The sequence below is a fragment of the Acipenser ruthenus genome, chromosome 1, assembly GCF_902713425.1.
Source record: "Acipenser ruthenus chromosome 1, fAciRut3.2 maternal haplotype, whole genome shotgun sequence".
In the NCBI taxonomy this organism is placed as follows: domain Eukaryota; kingdom Metazoa; phylum Chordata; class Actinopteri; order Acipenseriformes; family Acipenseridae; genus Acipenser; species Acipenser ruthenus.
The window spans coordinates 40808434-40836167 of record NC_081189.1 but is presented as its reverse complement, the minus strand read 5'-3'; the positions used below and the strand labels follow the sequence as shown (position 1 = coordinate 40836167).

Sequence of the window (27734 nt, the reverse complement as noted above, 5' to 3'; positions counted from 1 at the left end):
GGACAGGGCAGCAGAAGTTACAGTGTTATCAGGAGAAAGCCAGGTTTCAGTGAGAGCAAGGAAATTGATAGAGAGGTGGGAGGCAAAGACAGAGATGAAATCAGCTTTGTTAGCAGAGGAGTGACAGTTCCAGCAGGCACCAGAGAGAGTGTGGGAGGGGAGATTGTGGGAGGGGGGAGAGGCTGAGGGATGAGGTTAGAGGGGTTAGGGGAGCAGCAGTGGAGAGAGGACAGAGGACTGGAGTGAGAGGACAGAATAACAGGGATGTGAGAGAAAGTCATAGTAGGAGAGGTGAGACAGATAGATACAGTAGTAGTGGGGGCAGGGTACAGACCTGTCTAGTAGTTGGCGTCTTCCGGAGCGCTGCTATGTTCAGATTTTCTCCAACAGTCTCTCCTCGCACCCTCACTTTGCAAGGGAATTGGATAACAGCTGCTGAAATGTGCTAAGATAATACTTAACAATACAATAGTTTCAATGCACTTCAATGGGATCACACAACTATAAAAGCTGTGTGGAAAAGCAGTTTTTATAGTTCTACATACCATAGCATGCACACTACATGTATTGTGAGCGATAATTTAATGTGCACAATAATGTCACAGACTTACCGTGATATAAAAAGCCCCAGCAGTCCAGGCGTATCTTTTGGTCGGTGGCTTATTGTGAAAGGTGGAGGTGGCTTACATTGACCAGGGTACAGACACAGGCAACACAAACTAAAACTGCACACAGAGGAGTTTGAAATTCTAGTGGAGGAGTTTGTTTTAAATTATAATACTTTGTTTGGTCCAGTGTTTTATTTAACCACTCTATTATTTGTACCAATGTAATGAACTATAAAATAAAATCTAAGAAATTATAACATTAATTAATGTTTATTCATGCTTAATATAACCTGTTATTTACAGGTAATTTTCACTGCTGTATATGAAAACCTGAATGCAAGTAATGCCTCCATGATGCCAGATAGATTTCAGCCCAGAAAATAGGTTTAGATAGTGCGCCTATATGTGGTTAAAGCCAGGTTTCCAAACTAACTAATTATCGCTCACTTTAAGGTGCACGCTATGATTATCACCCTTTAGTAAATACAGTGTGAATAAAGCTAATCTGATAATGTGTGAATAAAGCTAAGCTAAAATGGTGCCTCATTTAAATACATTATCATGCATTACTATACAAAACACATATTTATTCTGATTACATATTTATTCTGATAGTGTGGCATAATAAAATCAGTGTGCGCCATAATATGCCCCCTATTTCACGTGATAATGAATAAAATTGCAATAGTAAATATGGAAATCATGAACGTGCCCTTTCGTAAATGAGGCCCTAAGTGCTTTATTGCATTCAGAGTGTCACCTAGGCAAAAGAGGAACTTACGAGACATATCAGAAATGTTTCTTGTATAAACATGGATTTTGTTGATTTGGACTACGGACTCCTGTTTGCTACGTATTGTATTGTTGCAAATTCTCTTTTAAACACCCTGTGGTTATTTAAATTGTTTCCTTTACCTGCCCTGGGTACTTAACAACTGGGGTGATTGCTCTTGAGGTCTTTTCATTACCCTACGAACTGGAATTTCCTTCAATCAGAGAACATCTGCAGTTTTCTATCTGAATGTCATAAGGCTGTGTGAATCTGAAAAAAAGGCCCTCCCTATTATTATTATTATTATTATTATTATTTTTATTATTATTATTTATTTCTTAGCAGACACCCTTATCCAGGGCGACTTACAATTGTTACAAGATTTCACATTATACAGATATCACAGTATTTTTACATACAATTACCCATTTATACAGTTGGGTTTTTACTGGAGCAATCTAGGTAAAGTACCTTGCTCAAGGGTACAACAGCAGTGTCCCCCACTGGGGATTGAACCCACAACCCTCCGGTCAAGAGTCCAGAGCCCTAACCCTAACCACTACTGCTCCCTATCCACTGATATTGAAATACATAAATCAGCAGAGCTTTTAATGAGAAAAAATCCAACATAGAAACAGGTAATGTTGCACTGTGTGCAGTATAAGAATGATGTAAAAGTTACAGTAGTTTGTGTAACAAATCTGGAGTATTCATTATACAGCTATGGCCAAAAGTTTTGCATCACCCTATAGCATTAATACATTTTGAAAACCTGCTGAATAATGTTACGTTAACTTATTGAATCACATACTGCTTTTTTAGTTTTGCATATACTTAACAAAAACTGACACAAATTGAAAATTTGACATTTCAAAATCTAACATGAAATATTGTACTGGTATTATGGCTTCCAGTATATATATTCCTTTGTGATATATTTTGTAGTTTCTTTGATTAAATTATGTTCATATAGGTTTTTTTTTTAAAATTATGTCTCAATCCTAAAATTCTAGGTGGTGCAACATTTTTGGCCATAGCTGTATACTGCATTACAGTTTATTCTATAAGTTAAAAAAAAAAAAAATATGACTATCCACACGGTTGTCCCAATTAAACGAGTGGCATTTGAGACATTAGTCACACCTTTTTGTTTCTAAATGAAAAGAATAAAATCACATCACATTATGACTAAATGTTGAATACATAATTAAAAATAAGAATCTTTTTTATTTTTAAACAAAATTAAATGTTGTTTTTTATTTCTACATGAAATGAAAAAGAATGAAATCACATCTTCTCACAAGGAGAGGCACCTGCGATGTTAATACGCAAACTTTCTTTGCAACAGCAGCCTGAGAAACTACAAGACTCCAGCTCCTTTAAGAGTTCAACGTGGTTTACATAATTTACGCAAGTCACAGCGTAATCACGTACTCACTGCACTGTGCTACGCGAACCTGTCTTGCTCTGAAAAGCGATCTCTGTTCATCATTTAAAAATACTGTATCCCAATTAAACAAAGTGACATCCCAATTAAACAACATAAATAGCATTGGGAAGAACCGTCTCCCAGAGTTGTATCCCATTTAAGCAGAAATCCTGATTATCAGTATCCCGATTAGTCGGCGCCGACTGTGCATAATTGATGTTGGCTGGCTTTTCCAAACAACTCCGTTTCATGCTGAGTGACCTCAGCCGTTAGGACTCTCAGCTCCTTCTCAGAAAACTTTTGTTTTCTTTTCCGTGTGCCAAGAGGACTTTGCTTCCCTTCGTCTGTCTTATTTGTTTTTTGGTTTGTATTTTCACAAATACAAATTTGTTACAAATTTGTTTTCACACAACAGTGTGGGAGCAGCATGCTTCACACCAATGTAATAGTGCTGCAGTGTGGAGTAGTGGTTAGGGCTCTGGACTCTTGACCGGAGGGTCTTGGGTTCAATCCCAGGTGGGGGACACTACCGCTGTACCCTTGAGCAAGGTACTTTACCTAGATTGCTCCAGTAGAAACCCACCTGTATAAATTGTATGTAAAAATAATGTGTAAAAAATAATGTAATTGTATGTAAAAATAATGTGGTATCTTGTAATAATTGTAAGTCACCCTGGATAAGGGTGTCTGCTAAAAAATAAATAACAATACATTAATCTACCAAAAAAGTTAAGAGTTTAAGGGATAATTCTTCCTGGAGTCATCTGATTGTCAAAAAACTTCTGTGGAAGCAACCAAGGGAAAGACCAATCAGTTAATAATCCTATGTAAGTGACACAGGATTTGCCAATACCATTTGTAATGTGCTCAGTGTTTTAAATATGTCTGATAAACTCTTTAAGCCATATTTGTGTTTTACACCATTGCCATCCTAAAATATCAGCACAAATATTTATTGTCTGATTAAAAAAAATATTGAAATGTTTACTATGCTTTATGTCAGGATGTTGACTTAAGTCAAAGAACAAAACAATTCAGCAGTGCACTAGATTGGGAGCAGTGCTGAATCTAATCGATAGCACGTCTTAATACAGAAGACATTCTACTGACGAAATCATCACTTAAGTGCCTTTTTATTTTAAGGATTCATTGATTTTAAGCATTCAGTTAAGGGTTATCCAGAAAATGATAGACGAAGGACTATTTTAGAATGTTTTGCTGAGGACTGTTCTTTAATAAGGCCATTTTGATTAATTAAATCATATTTCCAGTTCATAATATCTTTTTTTTAGAAGTTTCTTCTCAGTTTTCAAAGAACTGTTTAACCTAATGTTTATACATTGTTTATACACTCTTCGAAATACTTTAACTCAAAGCCTGATATTTCATGTTTAGCATACTGACGGCAAGTTGCTGATATGCAATGTGTGTGTGTGTGTGTGTGTGTGTGTGTGTGTGTGTGTGTGTAAGCGGGTTTTGTTTTAGGCCTTGCATGAAAGTGTTAAAAGAACAGGGTTCTGTCACAGTTTCAAAAATAAATAATGTCCTTTTATTTGTAGTTTTCAACAAAACAAAAGTAAAGAACAAACCAGTGGAGGCTCTCAGAGGAGGCACGGGAGGCTGTGCCTCCTCCAAATTTCAAAGTGAAAAAAAAAAATACTAAAAGAAAAATATATATAAAACAAATTATATTGTCTAAAATATAAGAAAAAAAAATACATTTTAACCTAAACCCTAGAGTCAACATTCCAATATTAACAGCAATTCTGGCTGTAGAGAGAGAACAGCCCAGAGTTGTTTTTCCTCAGTGGAGACATGCCTGTTGTAATCTACTTTTAAATACAGTACAATGGCAGTGCTGTATTTTTAAGCTTAGTTCATATCTATTGGACAGTAAACACTAATCAAATACACAGTTGATCAACATTTATTTTATTATCCACCAAAACCAGCCAATCAATACTTTGCATCAACGAAAGCAACCAATTCTGGACATGTGACTGTCGGGTCAGCCAAACTGGAGCTCAGAGAGCATCTTTCAAAAACAACAAAACCGAGACACGGACAGTTCAGTAATATTGCTCCATTCAGATGTCTGCCACTGTTCAGATAAACTATAAGCATATATTTAATATATTTAAACACAGCTGTTTGATTGTCATGTGCAGGCAGTTTTAAAGGTACAATGGAGAATAACATTGTTGATCAAGATGAAGAGCTGATGAAGACTCCATTTGCCATGCTATATTACACAGAAAAACTTTGTCTACAATTTGAAGGGAGGCCACCATCAAAAATGGAAAATTCTAACAAGAACATATCATTTCAGAGTGCTTGTTATGAGAGAGTGGATTGGCTGACTGGGGGCACAGCTAATAACTATCTTGCTGGCCCTGTTTACTTTCAGTAACTGTGGTAATTAGCTCACATGGACAAACTATGGCTCCTTTTTTTGCATGGCAGATCAATGAAACAGGTTTGTAGTTGTGCCTCTTCTGACTTAACAACTTTGTTATATGCAAAGTATGTTAGTGACGTGGTCTTGAAACCGAAATGCTATATTAATGTTGTATACAGTGCATTTTTAAACATACGCCAACAGTGTGTAAGTTTATTAAAATAAACTATAATGGGCTACTGTTTTCTCGGTTGGCTAGTGGAGAAAATGCGTTTAACAGCCAAATTGGGGTAAAATGTCAAGAAGATATGAAAAATGTTGGCAGTCAGAATACAATATTAAGGTTGTTCTGCTGCTGGGGGCTTCAGGGGATGACAAGCCCTCTGCCTTTTTTCTGCCTCACCTTTTTTTTAGGCCATCAGCTGCTACTGGAACAAACAGAGTGCTATCTTCCTTGCACCTTTATGATCAGGGCAAGGGAAACACAAACAAACAAACAAATAAAACTAAAAATACAGAAAAATAATTGTGCTGTCGTCACTACTTGTAAGTGTCAGAACAGGGAAACACAAGTGAAGATAATAACACTCAAACCCAGTAAGTGGGGTCCATTTCAAACAACTTGACCAACTCTTGTATCATTCCAGAAGCTTCTATGGAACACTTCCCCTTTGTCTCTCGCTCTCACAGCTTTTATACAATGGACAATCCGTCCAACTAGTTACTCCCTAATGAGTAACTAGTGCTGCCTGTCCACATTTGCGATTTAACTAATTAAGTCTCCTGAAGACCACTGCACCAGATCTCTAAGCATGTTAAGCTCCACAAACTTGGAGCTTAACTGGCTTAACACATACAAATAGTATTTATATGGAGCAAGTCGGGGGACGTGATCCTTTACCCTGTCACAGTGTGTTTGTGTGATGACGGGGAGAGAGGATTGTCCCTCACTCAAATTACAGTATGTTCCTGCTAAAAGTTTTCTGAAACAAGTTAGATTTTAATAATTAATTCAAAACACAAGTATAGCATTCATTCTCTTGGATGAATTTCAGTTCAAGTGAACCACAGTGAAGCAACCTTATTGGTAATAATAAAGAAGCATGGTATGTTTCGCTTGAATTGAAGTAGCTGTAACTGAAGACTTACATGAACTGGATTCATCACTGAAAAGGGTAATACCACATCCCAAAGAAATTCAATTACAACCACTCATTGAACAAGGATATTGCTATTACCTACTCATAAAGAAAAACATGTTAGAGATATGGACTACCCAAGTTATTGTTTTAGTAATCCAAATATACCCTTGGGGAGGAGGTGTACTCAACAGTATGGCACAGACAACATGACGATAACAGGAAAGTTTCATTTTACCTGACTTTGAGGTTAGTGCACATTGGCTAATAGATGGTTGACAGGTACACCCTGCCAGACCCAATCTTTGCTTCTGTTTCCACTGATGGTTTTGTGGGAATTTCCCGCCTGTCAGGTTATTGTCAGGTTCAGAGAGTTAGCCATCACATTACCCTTGTTACTGTCCTGTTAACATCTATCTGCCCTAACATTATGAATAGCCTAAAACCTAACAAATTACCATTAACAGAAGATTTGAAAGCACAGAATAGTTCTGTAGAGAGACGATGAGATTGCTGATGCAAACCATTATTTGCTTTTCTTTCACTTATTGCACAGGTCATGGAAAGGAAAAAAAGGATAATCCTGCCAAATGAGTTTAAGAAAATAGGAGTTCATTAAAGACTGGAGTCAACGTTATAGAAATAGAACTCTAGTACTTAGCAGGCAGATGCTAGTGCAGTAAGCACTTACAAAAATAGTATGTTTGTTACATTTTGTAATACAGTACTATACAGTGCTTATTATTACAGCATGCAATATTGCATTGTGATATAAATTACAAAATGTACAGTATTGAGAAAAATAAACTGGAATGTTCTTTGTAGTAACTATAGTATTTGGCCAGTACTGTAGAATTACAATAAATCATTATACTGTATTTTTCTTGTGGAAAGAACTTTTACTACTACGACTATTATGAAGAAGCAGCAGTGTGAAAGGTATATAACAGTGGGTTTATTCTCCCTTCTATACGTATAGGTATTTGTTCACCATGTATTCACTGTAACAAATGTTTTTCCATATTTAAAATATTGATTATTCATTAAGATTTTGTAACCGATATCACCCAGTTTTCACTTGCCTGCAAACTTCAATATCGACAGGACAAGTCCTTTTGAGCATGCCAGATAATGCTCAGTGCATCATTTCTATCACTTTGACATTATGATGGCTACAACATCGCAGACATATCTACTGCTTTGGCATTTAGGCAGTGATAAATGACCCTGTTCTTGTCTCCAGTCTGTAGGGAGCCAGTCATTAGTAAGTTATCATTAAGAGCAGTCTTAATATAAAAATGAGGGTTGTTGTACCTTACCCTCATAGCTCAGTGTATTAACAGGGTGACATAAATGTTGCTTTGTCATCCATTTCTCCAGAAAATACTATATTTGCTCAGTCTTTGGTCATTTGATGCTGGTTGTGCCCACCTCAACAGTTGAACTTTTCCCTCAGACCTTCTAGACAGAACCTTGTTTAAAAATGTACTTGCCTCTTACTGGGCTCTAGCAGGTATACTGTGTACAATCCCAGACAAGGGTTACAGCAAATTCATCAAGGAGAGTAGACAGCAAACAGTAGATGGATTTTAATTGACCTATTTTCCCTACTTAACCAGCTCCTCAACCAACACCATGTCTCCTGAACAAGCACAGGCAGTGAAAACCAGCAAACCACCAGCTCTGACATGCATACACCAACACTGGAACGTACCTTACATTTCCATCTGGGGACTCCATGTTAGTCCTATGCAGTTCATACTTAAACACAAGTGGAGGGCAAAATTATTATTATTATTATTTATTTCTTAGCAGACGCCCTTATCCAGGGCGACTTACAATTGTTACAAGATATCACATTATACATTATTTCACATTATACAGATATCACATTATTTTACATACAATTACCCATATATACAGTTGGGTTTTTTTTTTTTTTTTTTTTACTGGAGCAATCTAGGTAAAGTACCTTGCTCAAGGGTACAACAGCAGTGTCCCCCCACTGGGGATTGAACCCACAACCCTCCGGTCCAGAGTCCAGAGCCCTAACCACTACTCCACACTGCTGCCCCACAAAACATCATAGACAGAATGCAGGGGTATAATAAATACAATAGGGACAGTGTTTAGTGGCCACCTTCTAATTCTCTGTAATTATGTGGCCTTTGTGATTATTTTTAGGTTAGGGATCTAATCATTGAAGTCCAGAGAGAAAAACAAGGACACTGTGCCCATTCTGAAACCTCCAGATTGGAAAACATATTGCTCTATACAACTATATTTAAAGAGAAAAGACACCTGAGAATAATTAAGTATAAAGAATGAAAATACATGTAAATGTTCTTATCTTCAATTTTTTTTTTCTTTCCTTGGAACACTTTAAACAATGGTTTTGGCTTGGACAAAACAATTAATATAAAGTGTTTATCTATCCTACTGCATGTTTAATGTTTAAAATGTACTTTGCTCTATCATTAAACAGCACCTGGTAATGTAAATAAATGAAACTAAATAAACACACGCATCTCCACTTAAAATGTTTCAAAACATATTGGCAAGAATATTATTCCACGAGGGCATGAAGGGGCACTTACTGTAAGGAGAAATACTTCTAATTATGTCCTCAATATCAAATTACAGTGTTAAACACATATTATCATTTGTTATTTTTTTTTATCATAAGACAAATTATATTATTGTCCTGAGACTTTTTGGTAAGTTTTGTGTTGTTAAAACTATGGTATTCTTCTCTGAATTTTTTCCTTTGTATTTCTTTTCTACAATAAGTACAAAGTTACTTTACAAAGTTCAGACAGGTATCTTTATGAGATTGCAGAGAAAGGATTATCAAGACATTACAGAGCATCCACTTCTGGGATGACAATAGCAGTGGGAGACAAGATTTAGGTGCTCTACACTATGGGCAAAAAACTTACAGTATTTCATGATAAATACAAACATAATCATAGCTGTGGCATACAGGACCACTCATCTTCACTTTATTGTGCAAACTGCACAAAAAGGCCTCTCTAAAGACAAACCATACACCACACGTATTGAGTTACACTACAATTTGTCTGACCTGATAATGTGACAAGATGAACCTTTCTATGTGCTTGCTGCCTCCCTCTAATCATGTAAATCATTTTGAGAGTAGTTCCTCAGACATTATTGTTGTGAAACACTGAGGACAGGCGTCTGTTACACAAAGAATTCATGCTAGAGTCACGTTGCATACATAGTTGTAAGTGGCAGACACAATGCCATGCTTTAACCCATGCTGTGTCTTAACAACACTTCACAACACAGGAGAAGTCCAGGGCCTGTTTTAAGAGTTTAAGTTCCAGTGTAAAATGTATGAAACACACATTATGATTTGGGTGCAATCATGAATGAAATACACCTCGTTCTGGGCAATTACAATGCAGTTTAACTATAGCAGAAGTAGACCCCTAGTCTCACACTCTCATAAAGAAGCGGGACTGGTGCCACCATAATCCAAGAAGCACTCATTTTTAAGGAGACGTAACTGGAAAAAGAGAACATTGTACTTATGGAGGCAGCATGCTTTTCAAAAACGTTTGAATCAGGCATAGTGCATGGTAGAACATGGTAAAATATTTTATTGATGATTTGATTTTCCTGTATGATAATTATGTAGAAAGTTTTTAGATCCTAAAAATGACACACAGACTACAGAGGAATAACAGGGCATTCATATCAAGCCACTGCTACTGAAGAAATTCTAGAGGTTAGAAGAACAAATATTAAGTGTATTGGAACACAGAACAATGCAGTCAGAAGTGGTAAGACCTGTTTAAAGAAGTGTGGTTGTCATTACCATGGAAGTATGGTGCCATACTTTACATACTGCGTTATGTCAAGTTAAATGATCATGTGAGCTCGACATAACAGCTTGAAATGTCAAGATCCTGAGATAATTAATCTCATGATCTTGAAATGTCGAGATCCTGAAATAATTTTTCATGATCTCGACATACCATTTCTATTTATTTTCTTCCCCCCTTGCATATTAATTAGCCACCCTGTGTAAGAGACACAGACCAAAATATTACTACAATGTTGGTTCGTTTTACCCAGTTTCATGATCCTATAGTTTAGCTGCTGAGTGAGGCGTGCAAGAATGTGCCACTTTGTTTTGAACACCGACCCTCTTGCTAGCTTTGTAGCCATACCTCTCCCTTGTTTTAATCAGTGTATGTCTGCGACAATAACAATGTCAAGTTTAAGGAACTTCAGCTCTTATCTCAATTCAGTCTTGCTTTTCATAGAAGTAAAAAAAAAACACCATCACACCATTTATGTGCCCTGAAGGCCAATTCTTTTGATGTTTATCTTAAGGTTTTGTTTTGGAGAGCCGATTCTTGTGAAGGTAGCATCGTTACCAAAACAAATTACCTCATTTTAATCTACTATCTCATTGATGAAGACAACATACAACGTGGCTAGAAAACCAGATACAGCTGGACTAAAATGCTGCTTCTTTTGGGCATTTACCATTGAGCACAATTCTGTTTGAAGTCCCCTACAGAATACAGTAACCTGAGATACAGAACACAGTTCCAGTACTGCAGATATTCCTTGTGATGCAGTATCATGGTTCTGAATATCATGAGCTAATGGCATTAGGGGTATTGCTTCTTTTCTTACCCTTGATTTTATTCCCTAACCCGAAGTCCAATATAGTGATCCCTGAACGGGATTAGAACCACTGCTTTCACTAGAAGAGCCATTGAAAATCCCTGTGTGTTTTATTTTTAAAGGATTTTGGATTGGTTTAAGTTGCTTTTGCTCACCTTGTTGTTAAACATGAGACTTTTCTCTTATAGTTTTGGTCTTGGCTCTCCCGTCCTTCTCCACTCACTACTGTGATCTACCCTGATAAACGAATGATCCAATTGCCCAACTTTTTTTTTTTTTTAATTTACATTTAGCACATAACGAAAAACTATATTGCTGCTTTTCACCTATTACCATTATAGAAAAAAATGTAATGTCAGTGCTTTCTGTACCAATAGAAGAACAAAAAAATAAGTAAGCTGTAGGTCATTTAATTTGTGTCACATAATTTTAGAGCAAGTTTCAAATGATTTCTTTTTTTTTAGCACAATCACATAAAGATACATAATGTTTCAAGAAATACATACATCATTGATTTGAATACTACAGAAAAAAGCTGTACAACTCTGCACTTTTCACAAAACACATGCACAACAGCACAATGAGCTAGCCCAGAGGTTTTCTTTGACAAATACATGGCACAAAAAATATAAAAATCATAGAAGATAAATTCAGGATAGCCATGCAGCAATATTAAGTTAAACAAATGCAATCAAAATGTAATGCTAAAAATGTAAAAGCTACCGGTATATATAAATAAATCAGAATTCCTTAAGCACTAACATGTGCTTTCTTGTTGCTGTCAGCTTAAATATGGATCTCTCTTTAAATGTAATGCTCAGTGTAGGTAGTCTCTGGTTGCTTCAGTCAGAGAGCACAGCTTCCTGGGTACAAGGATCATTGTCAGCAGCATTCTCGTTCACATCAGCATCCTCATTGCTCTCAGCACTGTAATCAACCTCCTCCAGAAACGGGGGCTCATCGTCATCAAGCACATAGGTGGTGGGGCTATGGAGCACAATGAAAATGAACTTATTAGTGCACTAATTACACAAAAAAACAAGTTGCAGTTACCAGAGATGATACACAGCTGCAGTAAAAGAAAAGTGGAGCTGGAGCTTGTGTATCTACTGTAATCCATAATTATTTGTGATTTTTAAATTATGCAACTTTTTTGGCAACCACAATAGGGAGGCATCAACTTCAGTGGTTCGTAACCTTACTGCTTGGATAATATTGAATAATAACACATCATATTTTCACTGTCCATGCATGCACTGTGGGTAGTCTGCATTAGTAGTGTTGAAGGACGCATCTGTGGTTTCATAAAGCTTTTCTTCTGGGGAATTATTTACTTCAAAAAATAATGTGTCAAACTGAGCATTGTGTTTCGATGGTCACCACGGACATTCAAACATGTAATGGATAAGACAGATAGGTTTAAAAGTTGTAAAACACAGTCTTCCACCGACTAATTTGAATAGAAAAACTCCAGTACAGGTTTGCTCTTGAAACAAGCATGTTTAATATTGTTGTACTTTGAAACAGTGTTTGCAGAAATCAATCTTTGTTTCAGTTAATTTTCATGTGCTGGTGATAGTTTCATCTGAATATGGAAATATATGTGGATTCTATTGGTTTTTCTTGTAACAGAAGATGCTTTTTTCAGTGAAATCTATACACGTGCTGTATATATGTCACATAGGTACTTTCACCGTTTTCTAAGGTATAACACTGGCACAGTATAAACAGAAGGTAAAGTAATTTTGCAAAGCAACTGTTCTATGTTAAACAAAGCAACATTTATTTAATTGCTTTTTTTTTACATTAGCTCTCACACATGTGAGGGTTAATTTTAAGTTGTTATCTTAATCAAATATCAGTAGTCCTATTGGCTGGTAATTTGTTATTAAATTACAAAATGGTTATATGTGAACAAGTGAACAATGTAATGTATGCCATTACAACAAAAACCTGAAGTGAGTATGATTGTAATAGATTATCACTATTAGTACAGTACTGTTGGCTGGTGTATCATGTCCTGTACACTGCTGTTTTGAAAGGATTCTATTTTATGTTTTTTACAAAATTCATTTTCAACCAAAACAATTCAAGAGATAAAAAAAAATAACTAAAAGAACTGTAGACAGTTGAAACAATATTGGTAATGTCATTTTCTTATAAAATTACCAGCGAGTGATTCACACAATGAGTCTCATATTAAAACCACAGCAAATTTCTGAAATATCATTTTGGCAATTGTGTCAACGACACACAAGTAATGACTGAAGATCCGAGGAGACCCTGACTTTTTTTAGTTAACAAATAAAATTTAGTTCTGAAGTATCAGGTACTTTCTGGCTCTTGCGATGACCATGAGATTAATCTAATTGGCTTTTTGGGTAATGTGTTAAAATACTTCTTTGAAAGAACTAAAGTGATTATCGACCATTAGAGAGAAAAAGCAAAATGCTGAACAGGAGGAGTCACTTAAAGACTGGCAGCGGTGGGGGATGTGGGGGGCTCGTAAGTAGCACATGCTCAGTTTCATTACTCTCTCCAGGGGATGGATAAAGATATTTGTTCAGAAGCTCTAAGTGCTTCTTAATATTTCATTAGATAAGTACTTCAAAATTCAGATGAGGCCCCCTATTAAGGTCTGCAACCTCTATTTTTCTTTTTTTATCAAATCATCCAGCTACCTATTTATTTAGTAAAATGCCTTCTGGAGGGAATGGAAGCAACTATACGGCAACACAGCTGAGGGATATAGATTGGTGTGTACCACAAAAAGGAAAATCAGAACTGCCTTAAAAATAAAACTGTATAAAAACAAACAGGGCACATACTGTGAAATGCTCTCATATTAACTGGCTGCCTAGTTACAAAAAAAAAAATTAAATAACTAAGTTACCAACTGCTCATGCCATGTCTGTATGCATGCAGCAGTGTCGATTATTAGATAGTAAATGTATCCTAATCCGTGATCCATAATGGCTCTCTTAAGCAGGTCCAAACATGATCTTGTTTATTGACAGGGAAAGCATATGGTTACATTACATATTGCAGGGTTAGAAACTTCCAATAGCTCGGCACCCTGTCCTGGGTTTCCTTGTTTAGGTATATTATTGAAATCCACAGGTGCCAGAGGTTAAATGATATACTTAATTGGTGGTAGTTTGGAAACTCAGGACTGGGTGCATGGCTAGTGTATTTCTAACACTGCATATTGTTAAACTATACTGACATAAGTCATAAATGTTAACAATGTCATGTAAAAGCTACTACACAAACTATATTATAAGAACACAATAACCACCATTACATAATGTATATGAGAGGTGTCTTTTTCTGCTCTGATGTCTAGTGTATTAATTCCACGCACGTCTTGATGCACAGTAATGCTATGAAGCATGGAACAGATTGCCTTCCAAACATTGGCTTTATCTCCTACAAACATATACGGGCTGGTTATAAAAGCACTGGTGTGGTTATTTTTAAGGTTAAGTTTTAATGATGCAGTTGTAATTTATACAGTTGCCTCCAACAGGTTAATCTTACAAAAACGAGGATGTTGAATAAATAACGGGTTGCTCACCCACAAACAAGCATACCATCCATCTATACAGGGAACAAGGGGAAAAGTAGTTTTAGACTTGAGGCCTAAAGAAAACAAATTGAGCCAGTATAGAACTCTGATTACTGTTTACAGTGTCAGGCTTTTTCACCTCATAGTACTGTATATTTACTTATTTCTGCAAGGAATTAATTCATGGTCTGGTTTACATTGGCGGAAACATGTCACTCACCCTTAAATCATGCATTGAAGTTTTTTGGTATGCAAAGTACTCCTTGTCAATTTGACAATTATTTTGACAAGGGGAAGTAAGATTTAGAAGATTAGGGCACTGTCTGTCACTTCTGGGTTGTGCTTTTCAATGAAGTCATTGTCAGAATATCAAGTTCACTCTGGCAGCCGATATTCTAAACAAACAGGCTGTGCTAACCTGTACCTGGCATCTAAGACTAAAAACAAATAAACTACAGTATCAATGAAGTCACAGCTCTGAAAAGACCAAAGGCAAGTATAACATGGAAGTTCTTGCCTTTTGACTAACAATGGTATTATTTCTTTGGATCGTTGACATTCTGTAGAAGGTTACTGTTGTAAACCATTTTAATTATCTACTTAGTGTATATATTTACCCATTAAGACCCTAGAACACCTCTCGTGTTTTTATACTTTTCTTTTGTATTGATTTTGAAAGAGTCAATAAGCATAGCACTACTATCATAAGTTTCACATTGGCGCTTGGCATTCTGGAAGAGTGACAACCAGGTGTTATAGGATCTTCAAGGTGAATCAACATTTACATGCCAGGTTTCAATAGGATTATAGTTTTGATGGTGCCTGTCTGATCCTAAACAGCAGCTGCGTGATTGAGCATGTATCCGACATGGCCTCACTTTCAAATGTTTAAATTCTGAATGGCCAACAATAACAAATCCCCACAAGCACCACTGAGCAAAGAGAGTCGTGTTTTATCATGGGTACTGCAGACTTGTGGTTTTCTGCAGTGGTCAGTAAGGGGTGCATGAACCGTGCTGGAATGAATGAAAGGACTATTAACTGTTCATTCTTAACAGTACATTTTTATACCATGAACTCCGGTCTTGCTTCTTGCACGGACACAGGTGCAGGGCCAACCGGGATTGTTACACAGGGAGTGTAAAGTGAAGGTCGGGTTTCAAGTCTATTGAATTGAGGTCCAAGATGGATGCAAAAAGCATCTTGAAGTTCAAAATAAAATGGAGGAGGTGTAAATTGCTAAACCACAAAAGGATTATTATGCCACTAACAGTTCAACAATCATTTGTTCCTGTTAAAAACCAACCAAGTCTTACAACTTGCAGCTGGGTCACAAGAAACAAGCATAGTTCATAACATTAATTATATTAAATAATTCTGCTACCATTTCAATACATAGTTCTGGCAAGAATTACAAAATTAAATCTACAAAAAGGAGACAAAACCATTTACGTTTATGCATCAGTTTACAGACTAGTGTGGGAAAGATAGCAATGTTTATTTAGCCTCTGAAAAAACGTTATAGATGCAATATTCCGAGAGCAAGAAACAAACCAAGATAAATACTATATTTGTGTTGAGAACACAATTAAATGGTTTCCAAGAGAATACAAAAATACAGCTGTTTCAAAATTTGTATCAGAAAGAATTTGGGTTCCATCATCCAGAAATCTCACCTGTCGTTGCATGTTACATCAACAGAAAAATCTCCTCCTGAGGCATTTATATAACCCTTAAAATATAAAGTGTGCAACTTAAACAGCATTTATTAAGGAGGCAGAGAAGGTGCAGGAGCAGATTGGACAAAACCATTGAAACACCTGCCATGATGCTGTCAATACAGCATTGGGCTACCATGGTCAGCATGGTTCAACATAATTCTGCACAGTGTTTAAACTGTTTTGCATACACATGTGGATATTATTCAAGGATTACTTCCTCAATATCCTTCAGGGAAGTTGGGGGTGGAAATCTACAGCAAAGTCTGCTCTCCAGAATGAATGTCTTTCAACCCTCTTATCAAAGACATCTCAGATGTGGAGTCTTGCCCAAGAAACTGACTTGCAACAAGGACATTTGTCAAAGAAACCAGCGTCAACTATCCACAGTAGTCAACTGCTTCTTTTCCTTTCTGAAAGCCAATTCAGTTTTTAATGTTAACATGGTTTACTTTGTAAGTAGTGGTGGACAATAAAAAAGCATTTACAAATGATAGTTACAATGGCATTTGCAATAAATATCCTCCGAATTAGGAAAACAGTGGATTATTCCACAGATTCACCATTTCTTATCACATGAAACAAAAAAGGCAGAAAAAGCCCTGTCAAACCTCTTTGGATATTTCATAATATTGTAGACATTGTAACTACTGTAAACAAATACCAAAACCTGGATAACTAGGCAGCAGTGTGGAGTAGTGGTTAGGGCTCTGGACTCTTGACCGGAGGGTCGTGGGTTCAATCCCAGGTGGGGGACACTGCTGCTGTACCCTTGAGCAAGGTTCTTTACCTAGATTGCTCCAGTAAAAACCCAACTGTATAAATGGGTAATTGTATGTAAAAATAATGTGATATCTTGTAACAATTGTAAGTCGCCCTGGATAAAGGCATCTGCTAAGAAATAAATAATAATAATAATAATAATAATAATAACAACAATAATAATAACTATGTCAATTAGGGTTCATTCGTTCCTAAAAGCACATTTGTTATAATTATGCAGTTGACAATTATACTAATCCCAAGGGCCTCAGAGGTAGAAATTAATTTGACTGCAGCATCCTGTGGCGGGGTATTTGGGCACCGGTGTTTCACAAACAGATCACGTGCAAACTGTGCCTGACACAGCTGCATAAAAGTAGCACGGATCTCTCAATCTGGGTTGGGTGTTCAGAGACAGAACATAAGTTAAAGTGAAACTAAAAGAAAGAGAAAACAATTGCTACCATATGCCACCATATCCAGTCCCACCGGGAGGAGCCACGCTCCCCCACCAGAGGATCTGAAGCTACCTCCCAAGGGTCAACTCCTGCCCTGTCCTGCAACACCAAGGGCTGAAAAGCCTGCACCGCCTCGAGCTGCCAAGCCTGCAAAGCCTACGGCTGCCAGTTCAAAACCGTCTGGGGATTCCTGCTTGTCATCACCTGGGGCTTTGTTGTGTCCAGCAGCAGCAGTTGCGCTGCTGGATATTCTGGAGCTGCCGGCTACAGAGAAGGGTGGAGAGGTGGTGAGGAGATCACCTCCACCCGCAGCGCCATCATAACTGCTGGAGTGCACAGCACCGCCACCACTGTCGGAGTGGCCCACGCTGAGAGCAGCTTCAGTCAGCATTTCCGCTGACAGCATTGCCACTGACAACATGGTCACCCATTGGCCCATTGAGGCCTCCGTTCCTGGCCCAGGATTATGATCGTGACTTTTGGGATTTTAAGGGTGGAGATGGCCTTTGAGGCCATGTGTGCTGTGCACAAGGGGGGAGATATGTGGCGGGGTACACCCACCCCTGTGCGTATTTCATGTTATATGTATGTATGTATGTATTGGTGCACAGGGTATGGTGTTATCAGTATTTAAAATGTAGATGTACTTGGGCACGGGTGTTTTACAAACAGTTCACATGCAAACTGTGTCTGGACTCAATTGAATGACTGATTAGAAATCGAGTCCCAGCACAGCTGCATAAAAGAAGGGCAGATCTCTGACTCTGGGTTGGGTGTTCAGAGGCGGAACGTAAGTTAAAGTTAAACTAAAAGAAAAAGAAAATAATTGCTACTCCTGCTAGTTTTAGACCAGCACGATACTGGTTTGTTCCGTGTCTGTTTTGGCCACTGTGCTGTTTTGTTAAGTGAAGTGTTTTGTTTTATTTAAATCTCTTATTTGAGTAATACTCTCACACATCAGTGCTTCATACCCCAGTACTGTGTCTCTCTTCCTGGTCTGACATCACCCATCAGCTATCCTGTTCACGCAGCCACATGCTTCAACTATATTGAATCTTCATGAAAAGTGGTGTAATGGATTTACCTGTGTAAACTGTTACAGAAGAATACATAGATAGACACCACACATTTTTGACCTTATTTTATCTTCCATTTTTACTTAAGAGTACAGCATAAACTCTCTCCAGCCTTTACTCAAAGTATATCCATGTTGCTTCATGGATATACTTTCTAGACTCAGGTACTGTATTAACTTTTATGTACTTGTTTCCTTGCAATTACTGTATTAAATGTTGGGAAATTTGAATTATTCGGTGTAAATAATCCAGCTGGAAAATAACATTCTGGCATTTGGCATACCCTAACTACACAATTTATCCACCAAAAGACAGGGATACTGGCTGGTACATATCCAGGGGATTTCTAGTGTAATATAAAATCACCATACTCTGGTATCTGAATGTAATAAAGCCATATCAAATATGGACTTGGCATAAACAGATATGCTGTCTTGACTGACTCTGCCTGGACTGAAAACTGGCACAATTGCTGGTCCTAACTGAAAGCTAACTAATCAGACAAATCTTCATGACAATACATCTGCTGCATATCCAGTCTGCAAAACGGTCATTTTACTGCTCATACTGCATACGCAGACCTCTGATGTGGTCTCCTCAAGGATGTAGTATTTACAGTTCCCTCCACTCTATTTAAAGCACATGATTGATGACTCTTCCAAGCTGAGAGCGCTAGGAATATGGAAAGACAGAAATCTATATTTCAGTAGATCAAGGCAAACCCCCACAATACAGAAGCAACTGAATGATATTTTATTGATGATTATGTGGTGTACATAAATGACAACTGCCACCTGGCCTGCTGGACAAGGCAGTAGACTCCCCATAACAGATAGCACCAAGGGACAGCTACGAGGGAGGAATTGGGGGAGGTGGATGAACTCAAAGTATATCCATAAAACATTGCTTTACGATTTTGAGTCCTTATTGCTTTGGTGTTCCCACTTTAGTCATATTAATATTCACACACACACAATGTATAATGATTATAAAACACACAAAGGCATTAGAACCCATGTTCCAAAAACATTAAACTGTGTGCATTTATTTTTTCAGTACTTCATTTCATCAGATTAAAAATATATTTAATTACAACAGTAGGTGTTTCTTCTTGTTCTGTTTTGTTCACATACAGTAAGCTTTGTATAAGCAATGACTGCTAACGGCTTACTGACAGCTACAAAGTAGTAGAGACAAAGTCATATGGTATTTTTCTAAAAATGCACTTTGGACAGGCAGCCAGTCAGACAAACCCACAGTATTAATTTTAAGACCTAATGGACCCTGGCCAGGGGTTATAACCCAGGCAATTCAAAGTGTTAACTATTGATCCTACTGATAACATGGGTCATTTTAAACATTAAAAATAATTATGTTTTTACTGCACATAAAAACAACCAAAATGTAAATACAAAATAAAAGCGAATCCAGCCAAACAAAGGTTATTTTGGAACTCACAAGCTGTTGCGACTGTTGATATATTAGGCATTTTATACTTAGTCTTATTTCGCTGTCGCTCGTCACTCTCGTAATTTGCGAATGTTTTTTGAAAGTGACGACAAAAAAAAAGTGGAATCGTCACTAGTGACGATCGTTTCTGTTTGTACTATATAAAAAAATCCCTTTTGTTAAAGTCACACACAACGTCTCTTTCTTCAAAAGAAGGGATCGCTAAACCATAGAGTCACTGTTGCTGATCAGATCAGCGCCTCAGCCTCATCGATTCATTGACTCTGCAACATTCTCATCCCATGGTTGGCGACATAAATGCAGTCAGCCATGGGGCTCCCGAGTGGCGCATCCAGTAAAGGCGCTCCGCGCGGAGTGCAGGATGTGCCCTATAGCCTGGAGATCACAGGTTCGAATCCAGGCTATGTCACAGCTGACAGTGACCGGGAGTTCCTAGGGGGCGGTGCACAATTGGCTGAGCGCTGCCCGGGTAGGGAGGGCTTAGGTCGGCAGGGGAATCCACGGCTCACTGCGCATCAGCGACCCCTGTGGCCGATAGGGCGCCTGTGGCTCTGCAGTGGAGCCGCCAGATCTGTGTTGTCCTCCGGCACTATAGGTCTGGTGGCATTGCTGTGGATCTGCAGTGCGAAAAATGACGGCTTGGCAGGAGCACGTTTCGGAGGACGCGTATTCCAGCCTCCGTTTCCCGAGTCGGCGGGGGGGTTGCGAGCGGTGAGCCGGGGATACAGATAATAATTGGGCATGCTAAATTGGGGTGAAAATCGGGGTAAAATAATTGGCGACAACTAAGTTAAAAAAAAAAAATAAAAAATGCAGTCAGCCATTCAGCACCTCAGTTTCATGTTGCGTGTCAGTTACCATGGTGACCCAGACCGCTTTATGAGGCTGTACTAGGTGCTGCTGTAGCTTTCAGCCTCACATTATTCTTTGCAACCTGATAGCATCTGCTGCTGCGCTTTCACGACTACAGAGAGTTCTGCTCAAACCTTTGCATCTGCAGTGTTCGCACTAGGCTGCGCCATTGCGCCAATGTCCCGCTGAAATTCTTTTAACGCGCTCGTGTGTCCCCCTTCCCTGACCAGACGCAATCAATACCAATAAGCAGTAAATTAATGCATTTTGTATTACCATGACATGTCTGGCGACAGGCTAATCTTTTTGTTCGTAATCGTTTGTTTATACTTGCGTTTTCATAATTAAACTCCCATGCCATTATTCTCCAGTCCAGTAGAATGCGATCACACCCTCCCTGGTTACAGGCAGTTTCACAGTAAAGCCTGACGACAACATCAGGCTTGTTAACAACATTGCCCGGCGCAAATATAACCTCGTATCACTGTTACACCCGACCATTACTTCTGGAAGAATAAGTAATAAGCTTCGGTAGTGACTGTTGAAATATTATAGTTGTGCTTAAAAATACTGTGTGCAGAAGATTTGTGAAACGAAAACGCATTAACTAAAAAAAAAAAAAGTAGCCTACGGTAACGTTATAAAATATGTGAAATGTGTTTTTTCTATGACCAAAAATGCTAAAATTCAGGGCCAAAATTATTCTGTATGTGTTAAGCACCAACTGTCTCTTGAGCATTTCGCCAGTGGGCCTATAACGAGCATGATAAAATTATATATATACAGTGTACGTGATTTTATACAGCACTGTATATAATATCTCTTGCATTGAGAAAACACCACTGGAATCGGAATAAAGGAAATTATTATGTAATACAGTTCACGTGCAGCATGGTTTTGGTAAATAGCATTTTCTAAACTATATAATTATGTGCAGTATTAAAATAAGTTAAAAACATAGCAAATCCACAAAACCAATGAAATACATAGTGTATATTTGACATTTTATTTGTAGTGTTCTGTGTAACACGGACAATCGTTTAACCTGAAGCAGATATACGCGTTTATCATATTATCAACAACACCAACGTGTGTTGTAAAAATAAAGCAACAATTGTTTTGAAAACTGTCAAATATTTACTTGGGGCTAAGAATGAAATGTCAAGATAAAAATGCCGTTTTTTATATGGAAATTGTCAAAATAAAAGGGGAAGCTGGAAGAATTTACCAGTTAGGACAACGGCATTTAAATACTACTACTATTAAACTGTATCTGTTGGTAATGTAGTTTCTTCTAGAAGTTTTCAAACTGGGGTACACGTACCCCTGGGGGTACTCAAGAAAAATTCTGAAATGCAAGACAACACATTTTATTTAGTCCCACTTGCCAATCTATTGCAAACTTTTGTCATGTAATCAACGTTTAATCGCGAACACCAGACTGATGTGCTGTGACAGAGCGTTCAGTGCACACACGACTAATTTACATATTAAATATGTACATTTTAAATAAGCCCTGTTGTTTAAATGTAATATAAACAGTTGGGTGGTTACTGCAGTCTGTCTGGGATACAAAAAGTTTAAAAAACTTTTAAGTTTAAAAAACTAAAAGCCTAGTCTTTAACTCATTTTATTTCCTTGTGCGTTCATGCCTGCAAGTCGATATTTATTCTTTTCAATGACCCGATTAAAGTTTATTGTAACTTAAGTACTACATTTCAAAATGGCCAGTCAGAAACCGCAGTATTGTCATGCGGTCTAGTTTGACAAACCGTTACGTCTGGTGTGAGAGTAGTAAGAGTTTTTAGCTTTCAATCCAGTGAAAAAATGTGGATTGTTTGCTCAATACTAGTACATTACTAGCAAAGGGCGATCAAGACGAAATACCATCAAAGATTAAAAACGCCAAAAATGTCCCTGTCTCTGCAACTGATGCTCTCTCCAATTTCCCTGCCATCATCAGTGATTTCTATGGTAACAAGCAGGGACATCCATCACACTGATATTAGGTAAGCGTTTTATTATTCTTTTTTAATTAGCATCAGTACTGTACGTTTTAGTCACCAATAATTTAAAAATGCCAGTAATATGTTTTCGCATTGAGGTCAGCTGTAGAGATGCGTAGATAGTGAACTTTTCTTTGCCTTCTTTTCTATAACTTGTTCATCAATATAAATACATGATTGCGGTAAACTTGTGCGCGCGAATTAAAAAAACAAAACTGTCGCAGAAGAAAAACCACTCGTTTTTTTCAGCGCGGCCACAGCAAGAGTGAAACAGAACAAACAGAACAACAAGTTTTAGAAAATGAAGACTTGGATTCAGAACACCAGATAAAAAAGAACAAACAAAGCTCACAAGCGTCAGATAACAGAAAAAGAAAACAAGCAGCAAAGTTTCAGCCTTATTGCAAAGTTTCAGCCTTATCTGTTTCCATGGCTTGTATATAATACTCTAACAATGTTTTTTTTTTTCATTTTATTGTAAAAAGACATACATGGTATAAGTAATTCATAATGCATTATGTGTCTGTATGTAGCTATTCAGGGCAAATAAATCTGGTTCTTGAATTTTAATGTTCTAAAACTTTACAGCTGTAAATTACCAATTTATTTAAACTGTAGAGCATTATTAAAATGGTTTAATTAAATAATTGTTTTGGTCAATACAGTGATTTAAGGTATAAAATAAAAACAGGATTCATAACACCCTTGAAAACTTGAGCTGTGCGCCAGTAGTGACTATTGAATATCTGGAGTGACTAATGTTTTTAGAAAGTATTAGTCACTAGTGACTAGAACCCAGGGGAAACACTGCTTATACTTAGGCGTTTATACTTAGTCCGCCAAAAAGGAGTCCTATCAAACCTGATGATTAATGAAATGTACTTGTATGCAAGACTAAATGGATAATTCCATACCTGAAAGGAAACGGAATGATAATTCCATAACTGAAAGGAAACCTGTCATTATGAACATCTTTCATATTTTGCTTGATAGTTTCCTGTATACAAATGTTCAAACAAAGAGATACAATCCACTTCAAAACAGGACTGTGTATTTTTTATTCGGTATAGTCGCCACCGCTTAGAACGGGCGCGTATGTGTTAACGTGATTCAGCTGCAGTAAGCGATGGACTGTATAAACTCCCACACAATAACCTGACATTCAGAATGTCCCCCAACCACCAGAACAGTAATCAAAACAAACAAGTGTGTATGCGGTTAAAAATCTTTACTAAGACACTCATTACACTAATAAAAAAGATGTATTAAAACCTATGAACGTAATAAAAAGTGCAAAAAAAGTAATGCAAGTGCAGAAATCTACAGTACAGGTAGACTACATTACTGCAAACTCATTCCAGCGAAGAACTCTGTGATACCCATCTGGACGATCTTTTTTTGCAAGTACGGACGGCAAACCTTGTCAGCGTTTTCTAAAAAATCCCAGTTCGGCTCAATATCTGGATGCTGCTCCATAGCACACCACAGTGTTACAAGCGCAGCACCCACGCTTACATCATCGGTGTCTGTTTCAGGCAAAGCGTCCTGGTCGCTAAGGTGACACAGCTGAGAATTCTTCCTCTGACATCCCTTTTGGTGTTGTCAGAGTTTCAGTTTCGTTGCATTTTCATCAGCACTCTCCTCCTCAACTACAGAAACCCCAGCTTTTTGAAGCAACGTTGCATTGTTTGCTGACTGACAGAGTTTCAAGCATGCTTGAGCAAGCGCACAGCATCTAACAGACATTTTATTTACACTGCATTTTCGTGCTGATGCGCATCGCTTTTCTCTTTCCAACCATGTTTGCTGTTGCAGGCAGTGCTGTTTTTTCAAACTGTAAAGCCAACACTGCGTACAGGGACAGCCAAGGTACAGTACAGGGGTACTCGCACAGTAAGAGGTGCTAACAGCTGATTGGTCGATCTGTCAATCTTTTACAGTAAAGTGCTGCCTTTTGTATTGAAATATATGTGAATGGCAAGGTAACAAGGTGAAAACAGCTGATTGGTGGCTTAGTAAGAGCGATTACTACACTATAAGCAGCGTGTTTGTTATTTAAATCTATATGAATGACACATAACAGGATCTAAACAGCTGAGTTTGCCCAAAATATACGGCATGCTTAACACGGCATAAGCAATGCCTTTGTTATTGAAATCAATGGGAATGCCAAATGGCAAATGCTATTTGTCCGATAAACGGCTGCCTGAAATAACCCTGTACGGTGTAAGTGGCGGATACTGTAATATATTAACTTTTCCTTTGATTTGGCATGCTCTCATCTTGGGAGCTCCAAGAACAGTGCACTGGCCAATTGTACACAGGAAATAGTTGACACTGTAAATGGGAGGATAAGCTACTGTGCATGATTATTACATGAACTAAATAAAGACTTGTTTGCTATCGAATTACATGATCTGATCAAATAATGTAATAGTTAATACAGGATTTGTAGAACAATGTTACTGCCTAATGAAAGGTCAAACCATGGGTCTGTTTATCTAGTTCTTTAAAGAAAAAAAACTATATAAGAAGTAATTTGTATTTAATATGTTTGGATAGAAAGTCCTACTAGGCCTGACTTGAGTTTGTTACAGTAATTTAAAGCACCAATGCATGTTTGCTAATTTTGTGGCTCATGCTAATACTGTATACAGTTATGATTCCTGGAAACAAGCAATATTGATACTATAGCACGACCTGCATAATACAATTTCAGAGATCTAAAGACAGGTCTTTTTTCTTATTTAAGTGGAAAAACAGTAGCAAATGAAACCAGTCTGCACACACAGGAATGTCAATAGCAAAACCACTAAATTTCCTGACTAAGTGTAGGTAATCTTCACATTTCCAATCCATTTCTCTATATTGTTTTTTTTGCTGTATAATTAAATTATTTCTAATCTGTTTTAAATCGTATTCAGACAACTGTTTAAACAACCTAACCTTTTAGTAACCTAAGCGTTCCTAATTTTCGAAAGAATTTGAAAAAACAAGCTTTTCTCCTATTTTATAAAGTGCTGGATCTGGAAATTATTCTGTTTCTAATTAATTCAAGCTCTCTATGGGTCTGGGTATGTCATGGACAAAGGCCTTCACCACAGCCCACAAAACAGTAAATATTGTATTGCTCCTCAACCCAGAAGAGCTGCTCATTTTTTGATTTTCTTTACACAAGCAACAAGGAAACATCATACAAGAAAACTGTTTTTCATGTTATATAACCATTATGATCCAATACATAAAATAATCAAATAATTAGGGCTTGAAGTTTTCGGTTTCAACCGATAATAACCAAAAAATCACCCAGAAAGACCTATTTTGAATTTTTTAATTTAAAGAGTTTTGGCAATATATTTTAAATAATGCTAGTCATGCACTACTGTCTTTCTACATGATAAAACCAGCTTTCAGAAGGCTAGCAGTGTGCAAAGACATTGCTACTGACCAATCATAAAAATCTTTACAACAGAATGCAACTTGTGATGGGTGTTCTGAAAAAACAACTCTATAGTGTTGTAAGATTGTTTTTGCTTTTGTTTAGGACCAATACATTCAGGTCAGTAATTATTTCAAAGTTAGGTTAATATTTATATTTACAAAATTCAGAATTCATGTAAAATATTAAATTAATAAAACAACATCATGTATTACAATTAATACGGTTAAAAGGCTAATAAGTCAACTGGTTAAACTGTCCTGTTAGCATTATGCTAGCTTTGCAGAATTGCTTTGCAGTACTGTATTTGTGTTGCCTTCTAATTGTTTGTATAAGTTATTGGATGATCTTGTATTCAATAAGCTCTATTGACAAACCAGGAAGTTAGATGTTGAGAAGCTGGAAAGCAATGTGTACAACATGTGAGCTGCAGTAATACAACTGTAACATTGGAATCTGTCTGCATCCAGCTGAATTATAAAAAATGCATCCAGAATTCTACATTGTCTGTAAGTTAACCTTATGTATAAGTGAAACGTGTATGTAATTTATTACAGAAACTGAAAATTGATGCGTTTGAGTGTTGTTTATTTTTAATAACCGAAAATAACCAAATTTAGTCAAATATTAATAAAAAACGTAAAGAAACCCCGAACTAAAAAAAAAAAGCCCTGCTAATAATATACCCGCGAGTTATAAATTCATTTTCAACTTAAATACATGCTACTGATGACACAGTATGCTATATTTTTCCCTATGAAATCTGTTTTATTGTATAAAAGTGTGTCAAATTTGAAATACAATAAAAAGTGGTGTAAGTGTTATCCATATATTTGATCTATGCAGGATCCGGTCAGAAAATAAACAAATTCTAACTATAGATTCAGAGCGGTAAATGGTGTTTGACTACATTCAAGCTCATCTGGTTGATGCAAGCCCCCTGGAGCTGTATCAGTGTCAGCCTCTGCTAATTTTAATTGTGGATCAATTAAAGCGCCTGGAAAATGGGCATAAACTGGTCTAAGTGAAAGCCTAATAGCTTTAGAGCTGAACTATTGTGTTTTGCCAAAATCTGCACCATAATAGAGTATATTCAAATTACATATATTAATGATATCAAGAGACAGCTGAAAAATGTTTCCTGAAATACATGTCATACAGTGTGGAGTAGTGGTTAGGGCTCTGGACTCTTGACCGGAGGGTTGTGGGTTCAATCCCCGGTGGGGGGACACTGCTGCTGTACCCTTGAGCAAGGTACTTTACCTAGATTGCTCCAGTGAAAACCCAATTGTATAAATGGGTAATTGTATGTAAAAATAATGTGATATCTTGTAACAATTGTAAGTCGCCCTGGATAAGGGCGTCTGCTAAGAA

General features: G+C 37.3%; 1 protein-coding gene across 2 annotated transcripts in view; it reads right to left on the bottom strand.

Moving 5' to 3' along the window:
* Positions 1-9012: 9012 nt before the first annotated feature.
* LOC117421157 (cytosolic carboxypeptidase 1-like) overlaps positions 9013-27734 on the bottom strand; it is a 103337-nt gene continuing 84615 nt past the window's right edge. For both annotated transcript variants that reach the window (XM_034035153.3, XM_034035155.3), the window contains one exon: positions 9013-11998. In XM_034035153.3, the coding sequence (XP_033891044.3) occupies positions 11854-11998 (145 nt within the window). In that variant the 3' untranslated portion in view covers positions 9013-11853. The remainder of the gene's footprint in view (positions 11999-27734) is intronic.